Source organism: Myotis yumanensis, unplaced genomic scaffold, assembly GCF_028538775.1.
Source record: "Myotis yumanensis isolate MYYU_CA2020_CCGP unplaced genomic scaffold, mMyoYum1.0.hap1 SCAF_2, whole genome shotgun sequence".
NCBI lineage: Eukaryota > Metazoa > Chordata > Mammalia > Chiroptera > Vespertilionidae > Myotis > Myotis yumanensis.
The window spans coordinates 169,604,043-169,618,615 of record NW_027223753.1 but is presented as its reverse complement, the minus strand read 5'-3'; the positions used below and the strand labels follow the sequence as shown (position 1 = coordinate 169,618,615).

Sequence of the window (14,573 nt, the reverse complement as noted above, 5' to 3'; positions counted from 1 at the left end):
TAATTGGAAAAGAGGGCTCACTCTTAGGGTTTATGTATAAATGAAACTCCAAAACAAGCAATGGATCTGAAGAAAGAAAAACAACTATGATATTGTCTTGCAAAGGGTGCCTGGCACATTGCATAGCAATAGGGGTATAAGTGCCTCCAGCAAAGAACAGTTTCTAAATGTGTTTCAGTTCCCTGGAAAGACACAGCCCTCAGCTGGAACCAGAGGTCTGGAAACTGTACACTGTGATTCATTCTAAAAGAGAACACAAGAATGCTTGTATAAGTATACACAACCATTTCAACTTTAGCATTGAGGCGGGTTGATCAAAGAAGGACAGCCACCAGGGGGGCCTCCTCCTAGTTTGAGAGGAGAGGACATATTTCTTGTGGGCAGGGCTGGTGCCTATGTGTCCCAAGGTGCCTTCTTTATATGCCAAGGAAGGGGATAAGGAAATAGTGGGGGAGAGGGCATCAGGTTTGGGCCCCAAAGGGAAAGAAAGGACAGGTCTAAAAGCCCAGGGCTTTGCAAGATATTGGGAACAGTGAGTTACTCTGACGGGGGGAGGAAGACACTTTCTTTCCCTAAAGGGCAAATGATGGTTTAAACCCTGGAGCGTGGCCCAGTCAGTCAGATGCTACTTCTGTGGTTACAGGGAAGCAGATGGTTGGCATAGATTGTCTCCTGTCTAGAGCATGCATGCCCAGGAATCTCTCCAATGTGTCCACCAAGCCTGCCCCGAGATAACACCTTCTTGGAGCAAAGGGCTATAGGAATGTTTTATATTGAGAAGATCGTGGGGTTGGAAGTTAGGAGTCTCAGGTTCTGACTCTGTCTTATTGCTGACTTCTGTTGTGACCTTTCCTCTGGGTCTGCTCTCCCGTTCATACATTGAGGAGTTAGTCTAGATATGTCTTGTGGGATGAGGGCTGAGTTCTCTGCCCACCTGGGTTTGTGCTAGAAGAATTTTTACTCCACAGATAATTGTATCTTCCTGTATTGCTGGGGAATGTTAAGGTTTCTTTTTATTGAGGGCCATGGAGTATATGTATGTCAGGACAGTTGTTTGTGGGTGTTTAATTGGTCCTGAGAAGAAGACAAACTCCCTAACATTCATTCTCATTTCTACCATATATTGGAATGTCACTTTAAACATTTGAGCCCCAGTCTCTGCACATGTAAGACAGGAAAGTCCTCTCATCCCAGCTTTCTTTCCATTGTTGTTGTGACTTCGGGAAATATCAAAGGGGAGCTAACACTTACTGAGCACCTGCTGAATACCAGCCACTCTGACAAATGCTTCCCATTGTCTGCTTTGTGAAGGTAACTAGGAATGGTATTACTGGTCAGGCAGGGTTGGCTGATGAGGGTACTGACAGAGGACACTAAGTAAAAGGTCATTTTACTCTCCAGGGGAGTTAAAGTTGCAAAATTACCGATCAGGCTTTTTCAAATTTTTTTAACTTGGCTTTCTAAACTCATACCCTCAGGCAGCTAAATGAGGCTGGCGGGCTCCACCCCCACCCTCCCCAAGGTTGGTGATAACATACTGTCCCCCAGCAGGCAGGCTGCAGCTGCCTCGGGCTGGTGCCCAGTGCTGGCCGCAGAGCTGCCTGTGGCCTCCCAGAGAGGTCCCAGGGCACATTCCTCCCTGCCAAGGTTTTGCCGCTTTGTGGTGCAGTCTGTGTGTCCCCCATACACACACACCTGCCAGGCCCTGTGGGCTCTGGGCTGGTCTTCAGGGCAAGCGGGTAGCAGACAGCCCACCTGCTTGATGTCAACATCTGTGGGTGCGGCCCCAGGAAGAATGTGCCGCTCCCAGCCTCAGCTCAGGTAATTAATCCCCACAACTGACAGGTGGCAACAGGCAGCCCTTTGGCTGGGGCCATCAGGAAAAGTGCTTGGAGGAAGGATTTTTTGTAAAACTATCAAGAGCACAATTCGTACATGTCTGGCAGCTAGACAACTGTGGCAGGAAGGGAGACTGGGAGGAGAAGTGAATACCTTGCCAGACGACTATGGGGCCAATTTTGGGATCTCTTCCTGCCAATAGTTATGATAGATCCAATAGGATATGGTGGCTCAGGACTTGTTTGCAAGCTCACTTTGCAGATTTCCCCTTCCTTTGAAGTAGATACAATCCTAAGTGGAATGCCTTGGTTGTAAACAAAGAAGTTGGAGCCCAAAGGGTGAAATGATTAGCCTAAGATGATGCAGGAAGTCAGTGGGCAGGTGGAAGACTAGAGTCTTGTTCTCTTGACTTCCTGTCCAAGATTCTTTGGGGAATATTTTCTGTTCCACTATATAGATGCAGTATAAAAATTGAGTGATAAAGCTGTGGTCTAGTCCCAGGAAGGATCATTAGTTAGCTCTTGAATGATGCTTTAGTTTTCAATTTAATCTTTTAAAATTGACTTCTCAAAAGAACACTCCCATCTCATCCCCAAACAATATAGATACATTCACTTTCCCTTTTTGTTTTTGGTATTTTGGTACACCAGCCATCATAGCCGTCATAATAATAACCTGATATTTGTTTAGAGCATATTTGCTTAACTAAAACCTTTGAAGTGATTATTTTTTAAAACTCTCTTCCTAGAAGTAAAATTTATAATGCTTCTCAAGTGAGTTTATTTGTAGAGGACAAATCTAGAATATAGCATATAATTAGATCATACAGTTATATGTGACTAGAGGCCCAGTGCACAAATTCATGCACGAGTGGGGTCCCTCGGCCTGGCCTGTGGGATGAGGCCGAAACCAGCTCTCTGACATCCCTTGAGGGGTCCCAGATTGTGAAGAGGCACAGGCCAGGCCAAGGGACCCCACCGGTGCATAATCAGGGCCAGGGAGGGATTTAGAAGGGCCCGGGAGGGACTGCAGGAGGGCTCCAGGGCATGTCCGGCCTGTCTTGATCAGTTCCAATCTGCCAGACCCCAGCAGCAAACTAACCTACCGGTCAGAGCATCTGCCCCCTGGTGGTCAGTGCACATCATAGTGAACGGTTGAGTGGCCTTAGCATATCATTAGCATATAACGTTTTGATTGGTTGAATGGACAACCGGATGACTGGACGCCCAGACAGTGAGCATATTAGGCTTTTATTATATAGGATAAGGTTATTCAATATGTTTCAAGCAGATCACACTAAAGCTGTGTGTGTCTACCTCTTTCTAGCTAAGACTCTTTTTGCATTTTAGTGAATTGGATATTTATAGTTAATTTTCCAAAGCATATTGGTCAAAAGTTATGTTATCACCCTTTTTATTTTCAAGTATCTTATTTCTTCCTCCATTATTCTCCCCCACCACCAAGTCAGTTTCCAGAAGTTTATTTTGTCTTCTCTAAATATTCCATCTGCTTTGTATGATTTTTTTCATACTAATTTTAATTACTGATTTCATTACACTCTTGCCCTTATAAAAGGGCCTTTTTAACTTTCCAGTCTTCAAGAATACAGTTCAGAAAAAAAAAATGAATGTTGCCCTGGCTGGTTTGGCTCAGTGGATAGAGCGTCGGCCTGCAGACTGAAGGGTCCCAGGTTCGATTCCAGCCAAGGGCACATGCCTGGATTGCGGGCTTTATCCCCAGTGGGGGATGTGCAGGAGGCAGCCAATCAATGATTCTCTCTAATCATTGATGTTTCTCTCTCTCTCTTTCCCTCTCCCTTCCTCTCTGAAATCTATAAAGATATTTTTAAAAAAACAACACAATTATTGATCCAAAAGCAGGATTTCTTTAAAAAAAAAAAAAAATGAATGTTTTATGATAGCTCTATCTAAACAAAGACAGGCTTTCTACTTAATTGCTAAACTGGGATGAATTGAGTCGTGACAGCTTTGGGGCTTCCTGGCCCTTTTTTTTTCTTGTCAAATACTTTAGTTTATTTGAGGTAGCACAGACCCTACCTTCCACCTCCTGGATTCTTTGAACTGTTTGAAAATAAGAAACATCAATTAAAAGTGCGCCTAGCATTTTCTGTTAATGAATGGTGGCTCTCTTTTAGAGTATTTGTAAATCTCATTATTTTTATTTTATTTTAATCAACCCAAATTCATGCAGAAGGCCAGAAGTGTTATTGATGTGTTTATGCTTTAGCTTAGTTTTACTCTCTTTTTAAGTGCCAACCATCCTCAGTGTAGGTAATTTGCCCTAGTGTTAATGGGCAACAACTGCATCTGGATGTATTATATGCTGAGGTTAATTCTGTGGGCTAATGGGCAATAGGTCATAATGCACATAGTATTACATTAGAAAAAAATTAAAACATTTTCTTCTAGCACAATAGCATGTCAGATGTGGCTCTATCTGGAGGCTGGCACTGTAGTATCAGGAATAGCTTCGACAGTGCTCTATATAGTTGCTTCCCTTGTCGATGGGTTAAGTCGAGAGATGGGTTTTATGATTATTGATTTATTTACTTCATGGAATTTTATTTCACCCATATCCTTGGAGATTGGTGGGTCAAGTCAGCCTTGTGATTTTGGATTAGCATAAGGTATGGCATTTATTCTGGGAGAATATTAAAAGAGTAAAGGGTTTTGTTTGTTTATTTTGTTTTGTTTGTTTTGTCTTTTGATGGAGTGGAGAGGGAGGGTCTTTGTTGCACCTTTAGGAAAGGGAAAAGTTATACAGGTGTGTGCTGATATTAGCTGGCATCTCTCTGCATTGTGATACCGAATTACCAGTCTGGCAGCCAAGAGCATGTAATATAGTATGTCTACTGAGGCAGGTGGTGATGGTGAGGCTGTAGTTACTGGAATGCTCTCCCCCCTTCTATTTGCAACATATTATTAGTAAAGGAGCTGAATTTACTCTTGTTTTCCAAAATCCCCTGGAATTATTTTATTTGAACATGATATTTGGCTTTGAGCATCTCACTCCTCAACATGCCAAACTCCCTCTCCCCCTCCTAAAACAAAACAAAACTTAGGCAAAGCTTGCTTTTCCATTTTGTCAGGGATATTGTATAGCAAGAGTTTAGTCCATGTGATAGTTTTAAGGCATTTCAGTTCCATGCCACCGCGGAAATACTTTGTCCATGTGAATCTTCAAGACTGTATAAGAGCAAATTTGGTTAAAGATCAACAAAATATTGACTCTTCGTTCTTGCTCATAGGCTAGTACTTCCTAGAAATAAACACACCATTGAATGTGCATATATATGCATGACTGCACAGATTGATTCCTATACTTTTTACATGTTTCTGATCAGGAATCAGAATGAATATCAGCAGTTTGTTTTCCACATTCTTTTTAAAGAGTTTACCTTGTCAGCGTGAACTTGGCAACTGGGTTCTCTAACAAATTTGTACCATTTCATAAAATCTTCAAAATAAAAGAGTCATTAGAGATGATCTAATATAGCTCCCTTATTTTCTCCCTTTGGATGATTAACTTGAGTTTCCAGGAGATCACATGAGTGGCCTGAAATTCTTCAGTGGGTGACTTCCTCAGTGTCAGGAATCTGTGACTGTTTTTGAAAGGTCAGTTATTTCCATCTTTGAATTCACATGTGCTTCCCCACCCCACCCCCATCACAGTACTTCATTTTCTAATTTCACATTAAAACTTGCCTAATTTAGAGACACAACTTCATGGGCTGTCTTACCTATATATGTAAAAGGGTTCCTACAGTGCACTGCTAATTTATTCAACCTAGGACCCGAAGGAGTAAAATTGGTTCTTCAAACAATGGGTGGGCATTACGTGTTATTCCTATGTTCAAGACCCCATTCTGAGAATATAGTTACAATTTAGGAAAGAAAATCTTAATTCCTAGACAAAGTTTTTTAACAAATTAAAAAGGATTTGATACTTACTCAAAGAACATACAGTATCCTTGTAATCCTGTAAGAAATTGGTGATCATATGTTAGTTTTTTAGATGACCTCTGGGCTTTACACTTGTATTTATAATCATATTGTGTATTTATGTAATTCACTCTGGTAGCTAACATACCAGTTCCACTTTGGTCCCATATATGAGTATAAAGACTACAGGGTACATGGGGAAGGCCATGGGTCTGTGTATCAAGATGGTCCTGTCGCTGAGCATTTTTTAGCAAGTCTCCTCTCATTTCTGGGGCTTGGATTTCTCCTCTGTAACTGAAGTGGCTGAACTAAATGATCTCTAAGCTTTTCCTGGTCTAACTTTCTAAGAAAAGCTTAGCAATGTTATCTTGAACTAAAATGCGTTGAAACAGGTGACTCAATAATAGAAACATGAAATCTAGTCCTTGGTTTTCTATAGAAACTCAGACACTAGAGTATGATGTAGTTGTAAAAGTATTAGCTTTCCGGAAGAAAGGAAATCTGACTTCAACTACACATTGCCTAGATTTAGTTGTGTAACCTTTAGAAATCATTTTTTTGTAGGGATGCCCTTCTGACCCTCCAAACTAAGTTGAACCCCACATTTAGGTGTGTCTTTCTCTACTTTTTCTTTAGAAAATATATCACAATTTTAGAAATAATTTATTCACTGTCAGTGTTTACTTTAAACCAATTCACTTAGGGTAAGGAGACTGCTAGTTCCTTGGGATCCAGGACAGAGCCTGGCATGAAGTAGGTGCTCAATAAATATTTGTTGCATTAATGAACCCATTTCACTTCTGTAAGCCTAAATTGTATATCTGAAAATTAATTTAGAAGAAGGTTTGGACAAGACATGCTATAATGTTCCTTCTGGGTTCTAACATCTTATTTCTATATTCTCTATCTTCAAAAAATTTTAAGTCTGCAACAATTTTACAGGTTGCTGCTATTCATGCTAAATTTATTCATTAAAAATTGAATTAGGAACTATTTCAAGTATACAAAAATAGTAAGTAAATTTAGACACCTAGAATCTACCAAAATGTTAAAAATTTCCATATTGTCTTAAATATTTTGTTTAAGTAAAATATTACAGATAAAGCAGAAGGTCTTCCTCCATTCTATCTCATTCGCCTGTATCTTCCTATTAAAATAAATGAAACACATCTAAGTATAAGAACATGGATAAATCTCAAAAACATCAGAAGTGGAAATTGCAGATTACTAAGATGAAATAGCAGATTACTAAGTGGAAATAGCACATTACTAAGTTTTGAGCAATGTAATTAAATAAATTTTAAGGACACATAAAATTATAGTACATGTACTTATGGAAATATGCACGTGCATTTTTAAATGTACAGCAGCAGATAAACCAAATTTATTTTTTAAACAAGTGAATCCAATCATTTAGCATGGTTTAGAATTTAGTGATTACTAGCAGGTCAATATGAACTATGTGTTTCATTGTAAATGGTTAATATTCAAACTTCAGCAGACTATTGTTATCTGGCAGCAACCACTTCCTGATGAAGCTGCACTCATGTTTTCACAATAGTCCCAAAATTACTTAAGCTACATTAAACACTTTATATGGAGAATCTTAGAAAGATGAGGCTTCAGTAATTATCCATAATATGTGGCTTTTATGTTGCTCTTTGCAATTGACTAAGGCTTCTGATACCTGTAATTTTTTCCTCTATTCTAAGAGCTGTATATTGTATATTATAATTTTTTTTTTCTATTTTAGGTTTGAGAGAGGTGAAGTGACTGCCTAAAAGCCTAGGGAATATATAGAAGAGGCAGAATTTAAATCTTGTTTTTTGACCCCTAGTCCAGTAAAGTTGCTTACTGTTGTCAGTGTGGGGTAAGAGTCCTTTTCCAATGCTCTTGGCTTTGAGCACTAAGCCCTTTCCTCTTTCACAACAAAATTGACCTATTAATTCCAGTGTTACCTCATGTTATTTTCTTTGTCCAGAATTAGAACTAATTATTCTTTCTTTTTCTGTTTGCTGAATAGTCCATTAACTAAGACATGTCTCACTTAGCTATCGACTATTGGAAGCCCTGTATTAAAACTAACTCTCATTCACTCTGCTTTGATTTAGAAAAGGGATAAGCAAATAACACATTTGTGCAAACATCTTTTTTTTTCTTTCCTAATGAATAACAGTGCTTGGTCTGTTTTGTTGCTTCCCTGCATATCTTTCATGATGAAAACTAGTAGACTGACTTTTAATAAGTCTAAGACATTTCTTCCGCCGAAACTGGTTTGGCTCAGTGGATAGAGCGTCGGCCTGCGGACTGAAAGGTCCCAGGTTCGATTCTGGTCAAGGGCATGTACCTGGGTTGTGGGCACATCCCCAGTACGGGGTGTGCAGGAGGCAGCTGATTGATGTTTCTCTCTCATCGATGTTTCTAGCTCTCTATCTCTCTCCCTTCCTCTCTGTAAAAAAATCAATAAAATATATTTTTAAAAAAACAGAAAAACATTTCTTCCATCTCTCCACCTTTTCATTCATTCTGCTGCCCTAGTTTCGGCCCTCCTCATTCTTGTTCCTGATTAAGTTTATCTTCTTCCTACTTTGTTCCAGCATTGCTCCTACCAGCTTTGTTTTACTTAATACATAGAACTAATTAGGTCTTCCCCCTGCTTTATAATCCTTAGTGACTCTTCTCTGCCTGCAGGTAAAGTCTACCTGTTTTTTGTAACATCTAAAGCTCCTCAGAATCTGGTACCTGCCTTTCTAGCTTGGACTCATTGCTTTCTGTTCTCCTCCTCCTTCTCCCAGCCTATCTATATTTCCACCATAGTTAGCATCTCTTTGCTTATACTTATAATGTCCTCTTTTTATGAAAAGCCTGCTTTCTGCCTCTTGGTTCTCCCTTTTCCCCATCCTTGGGTGCACTATCTAGTTGGCTGAACAACTTGTCTTTTAGCTCTTAGTTGAAATATCACAATTTCTATGAAGCCTGTCTTCCCTAATTTAGTAGAATACATTTACTTTTCTCTTTCTCTATTATCTACAAACAATCCATCTGCAAATCTGGTAAAGATGTATCAAGAAATCAATTGCTTCTCACCAATTCCACTTATGGTCTAAGCCTCTCTCATTTTTTACTTGGGATAGTTGCATGGCTTCCTTACTAGTCTCCCTGCTTCTATCTTTGAACCTTAAAGTTTGTTCTTCATATAACATCCAGAATCTTATTAAACACAATTAAACCATGTCACCTTCTCAAACTTCCCCAGTGGCTTTCCATCTCATATTAAGGAAAACTGAAGTCCTTAACCTTGGCCAACAAGGCCTTGCATGAGCTGGCCCACATAATGTCTCTGATTTCTGATCTTATCCCCATCTCTGCAGCCTTTGCTCACTGCTCTCCAGTGACACTGTCCTCCATGACAGGAATATTCACCCCAGGATCTTAGTACTTGCTGTCTTTGATAACTGGAACATTATTTCCCCAGTTTATTTATAAATTATTCCAGTGCTTCCTTGATAAGTTTTTTAAATATCAACTTATCAAAGAATCCTTGACAATCTTAGATAAAATAATATCCTCTTCAATTCCCCAACTCCTACCTTTTGATTCCCTCTTTTAAATTTACTCTGATTTTATTTCTTTATAGCATTATCACCATCTGACATAATATTTATTTGTTTATTCAAAATACCAGCACCTTTAGAGCATGGGCTTTGCTTTTTGCTTTATTGCTAAATATCTGAACCTTGAATAAAGTCCTCGCTCAATAAATACCAAATTTATTAACTAGTGCTTAATTGCTTTATCTTGTGGAATCCCATAACACTTTTTACATACCTCTGCTATACCCAGTGTATTTGTGTAGTTTATATTTCACTCTGTCTCTAATTTACTTCAGACTTCTCTACAACACTAAAATATGCATTGACTCAAATACCTAGTTTTAAGGGATCCAGCTAAAACTAACTGGTGTACTAAAGATTTGTGTAATGTGGTCACAATATACCCTGAAGTGTTATATTTAATATTTAAAACTGGAGAAGCCCAGCTCAGTGGTTGAGCATTGACCTGTGAACCAGAGGGTCACAGTTCAATTCCGGGACAGGGCACATGCCCGAGTTGTGGGCTTGATCCCCAGGAGGCAGCCAATTAATATGGAGTAAAATTTATATTGTATGAGAAAGTCATGATTAAATGGCATATTTCCTTTCAATACTGTAATTGTAACTGCTTATAATTATATTTTAAAATCCAATCATGCTCTGATATATTAAATAAAAAATGATGCCAAACATTTTATATGCCCCAGTTTGCATAAGGGAGTGTGTGTGTGTGTGTGTGTGTGTGTGTGTGTGTGTGTTTGTACACATAGGAAAAATTCTGAAATGTTAATGGTGTACAAGGTTTGTACACTGAAAACTAAAAAAACATGAGAGAAAAAAAATTACTGAAAGAAATTAAAGATGTCCTAATTAAATGGAAATCTATATCATATTAATGGACTAGAGGCACAATATTGCTCAGATATTAATTCTACCCAAGATGACCTATAATTTGATACAATCTCATCCAAATTTCTACCAAGCAATTTTGTGGGAATTGACAAATTGCTTGTAAATTTTATATGGAAATTCAAAGAACATAGAATAGCCAAAATAATTTAGCAAAAGAGGAACAAAATTGGAAAACATAGATTACCTAATTTTAAGACTTGCTATAATAAAGTTAGAGTAATCAAGACAGTGTGATACCAATGTATTAGCTGTATAGACCAATAAAATAAAAGGCAGTAACCAGATAAAGACTTAAACACACATGGTCCATTACTTTTCAAACACGATGCCAAGGCAGTTCAACAGGCGTGAAAGATAAAGATAATATTTTCAACCAGTGGTGTTGAAACAATTGAGTATCCATAAAAAAGAAAAAGAGAAAGTGGAGAGGCATGTGTTAGGGGGAGAAAGAAGAGACTGAAAATAGATACAAGACTAAACACAAGAGCTATGATCATAAATCTCCTACAAGAAAACACGAAAAATCCTTCTAACATTGGGTTAGACCAATATTTCTTAGGACCCAAAAAGCATGATTAAAACAAAACAAAGCACACACACCCATAAGAAGAAACTAGGCATTAGAATTAAAGAATCTCAAATCAATGTTGGGAGCATTTCAAAGGTGAATGTTAAAAGTCCCAGAGAGAAAGAGACATTACAAGAAGCCAGGAGTGTTCCAATTTGAAGTCTCTGCTGACTCTAATCACCAGGGATTTAAAAATCTTGACCTACATCAGATTCCCACTTTTTCTGATCTTGCAAAAGCCGGGAAAATGGGTGAAGAAGATAGTGACCATTTGGTAGGGAATAAGGAAGCAGGCAAGTCTACGGAATTATGCATATACTGTAGACCAGGGAGACTGAATTTAGTATTGGAAAAATATTAAACATCATCGCAGAAACAGTTAGCAAACAGTGAAGCTAGTACAGTGGCAGAAGCTTGGCTTTGTCAAGAACCTGTCATGCCAGACCACTTCAGCCCCTCTAGTAAATGAGTGGCAGGCCGGTAGTTGAACCAGAAGCAGTAATACAAATGTTTCTTGGCCCTGACCAGCTATTTAGATGTAGTCAATACAAAACCCTCATCACTAAAATTAGGAAATATGGTCTACAGTGTTAGATCAATCCTAGCTGAGGACATAACTAAATTGGCCTGGCATGGTGTAGAGAATGGAGGGGAACCATGAATATTCCAGATAGGGAATAGTATGTTCAAATGGGGGGGGTGATGGATGGTGTGTTTGAGGCATTCAGAGGTTTGTATGGGTAGAACATGGGATGGGAAGTGTGAGGGTTTGGGGGTGAGGGGTAGAAATTAAAAAGATGGGGCCAAAACACAAAGGACCATGTGAAAGAGCAGAACCTTACTGGTGAATTCCCCAGTGCCATGATGGAAGTCCTAACAGACAACTGGCCTTAGGGTTCAAGGCAACTTCTAGGTTTTTTTATTTTTATCACTTGCTGCCTCTACCTGCAATTAAATGAGCAAGCATTATACTGAAAAATAAAAAGAGGAATTATTGATGTTAAGTAGACTACTTTCAAGTTCTATTTTAATGTTAAAGGAGATTGTGTACTTTTAAGTTGATTTTTTTTAAAGGAAGCCATGTAATTATGAATTGGAAAAATGTGAAAGTACAAAAAGTTGCACTTCTGAGCCTAGAGAATAGAAAGATGAGGGACTGTTACCAGAAGAGGACAGACTCTTATATTCTGGTTCCTAACCAGCTCTTCTCTGTGACCTCAGGAAAGTCTTCTCTATGCCTTATTTTTTTACCTATAAAATGGCATAAAAATACTGATCCATTATTTGTTATCTGTAATTCTGAAACTCAAAGAACTCTAAAAACCAACTTGGTTCCGTTTTAACTTCATAAGTTTGTGCTAAACTCATTTGGTGTTGAAATCCAGCCTGAATTTGAGGCTCTTATAGTCATTTCCCAGATGATATGTATATTCATGAATTTTACAGAAATGTTTAGATTTGGTTATGGGACACTGCCCTAAATCCTGCTGGAGCTGTTTACAGTATTTGCTTTACTCCCTTTCTAAAATCTAAATGACTATGGATTCTGAAACATCTGGCCCCAGAGTTTTCAGATAAGAGATCATATACCTATAACACCTTCCTTATAGGGATATGTGAGGATTGTATTTTTTACAAAATAATTCAGAAAATGGAGAAGCTGTTATTATTTATCATTATTTAAATTAGATTATCTTCTCCCATTCCTGGGTACAAGTGAGGATTAACACCTGATGGGGCCTAAATTTATTCTTAGTAAAGTTTGAGTTATAGTATATTAATTATTAAAGCAGAATGTTTCTCTTAACTTTCCTCTTCTGAACACATACCATTCTTTTTTTTTCAATCTTTAAATACTTGGATGGATGCTTATTCATCAGGTGTTAGCTGACAGACTTGCTTTTCAGTCATCTTTCCTATGGTGCATCTTATGAAACTCATGGTTAGATTAAAAATAAAAATATATCTTATTTTCTTAGAGTTATCAATAAAAGTGAGTTTTTAACATGTCCTAAGACAATTTCTTTGTTTTTAAAGTCATTGGTTTAAAACACTAGGGCAAAAATATCTATCTAGATTTCAATCAGTGCTTCCCAAGCAGGATTTTATTTTTGTGATTGATTTTTGGGTATACTTCCCGTTTCTTCAAGTCATCTAAAACCCTTTTGCTGCATTTAATCCTTGATCTGCTGGTGTGGGGAACTGATTATGCAATACACTACTAATATTAGGAAGATTTTAACTGAAAATTGTATATAGTGAAATACTTGGGATATAAAAAAAGATTATTAAAATACATATTATATTTCAAAAGGAAGAGAAAAGCACCTACTTTTAAATGTGTTCTTTGGTAGGATATTTGCCTTTAGTCAGAGTGTATAACCAAATGGCCACTTCCAGATGTTTCATTCCCTTAGGCTATGACATTAGAAGGTGAGTGTGGCAGTTTGGGGATGTTTTCGCTTTGTAGTTTTCTAGCAGGTTGACTTTGGGTAAAATATCCTCATATTCTTCCAGACATTTCATCTTTAAAAAACAAAATTCCCAAAACCCTAATCCCTGCAAGTCTCTTTAGATATTGTAAGGACAGGATTTATTATAATCTGTCTAATATCACTCAATTCATGTGAATATTGTTTTTCCACTTAGTTTCTAGTACTTTATAAAGCCGCTCATGGTATTAACCACTTAACTCCCCTTGAGACCCAGTTTCTTCATACCAATGAAAGGACATAATCCTATCAATGTGTTTTGAAAACTGTGAAATCTTTTGTAAATATTGGGTTTTATTTCAAGTAGGAAAAAAAGTATTAGTTGGATTAATTAATATAACTCTATTAAGATTGCTCCATGTCATTTTTGTAGTAGCCAATGGTAAACATGTAGCTATAAAGGCTGCAAAAGATGGACATAATTTTCCTTGATTTGGGATGTAACATTATTTCCTGTTGGTTCTTTCCTTCCTCCACCATTGGCCCATCTCTATGCAGTATTCCACTGAACTGAAGAAACTCTACTGCCAAATTGCCAAGACATGCCCCATCCAGATCAAGGTGATGACCCCACCTCCTCAGGGTGCTGTCATCCGTGCCATGCCTGTCTACAAGAAAGCTGAGCATGTCACCGAGGTGGTGAAACGATGCCCCAACCATGAGCTGAGCCGTGAATTCAATGAGGGTAAGGAGGAGAGGATCCTGTGGCTGTTCAACTAAGCTCCTTGGAAATAGAGGTTCTGCAAAGATTTGTTTGGAGTCCATTTACCTGGTTCCACCATCTGCAATCTGATGGCAGCTCAGTCTATCTTTTTTGGTTGACTGAGTGCCTGGGAGTAATGATCAATATACTTGTGGCTTTCACAATGACTTAATAATGCTTGAACTATTTAATTTAATATTAGTAATTAGTGGATAACCTGGACTTGTCTCTCTACTCCCTATTGCTTATTTTTTTCTTTTTTAATGAGAAGGTGTAAGAAGAACAATGTGGCATTTAGTCATTTGTTCTGCTCCGCCCAGGCAAGGTCATCTAGCTTTAGTGCCTTCCCAGAGATGGTCAAGGCTGACCAATTGAGAGTTGGAAGGGTAAGAGGAAGGAGCATAAGAAGTGAGCAACATAAAGAAACAGAAGACAAAAGTAGGAAAAAAGAAAAATGAATGAAGACAAAAAATGGGCAAGAGAAGTAAATAGAAATATGCAAGA

General features: G+C 38.2%; 1 protein-coding gene across 5 annotated transcripts in view; it reads left to right on the top strand.

The window, feature by feature from the left end:
• TP63 (tumor protein p63) overlaps positions 1–14,573 on the top strand; it is a 96,455-nt gene that overhangs the window by 50,663 nt on the left and 31,219 nt on the right. For all 5 annotated transcript variants that reach the window (XM_070406583.1, XM_070406584.1, XM_070406586.1 and 2 more), the window contains exon 3: positions 13,865–14,051. In XM_070406583.1, the coding sequence (XP_070262684.1) occupies positions 13,865–14,051 (187 nt within the window). The remainder of the gene's footprint in view (positions 1–13,864; positions 14,052–14,573) is intronic.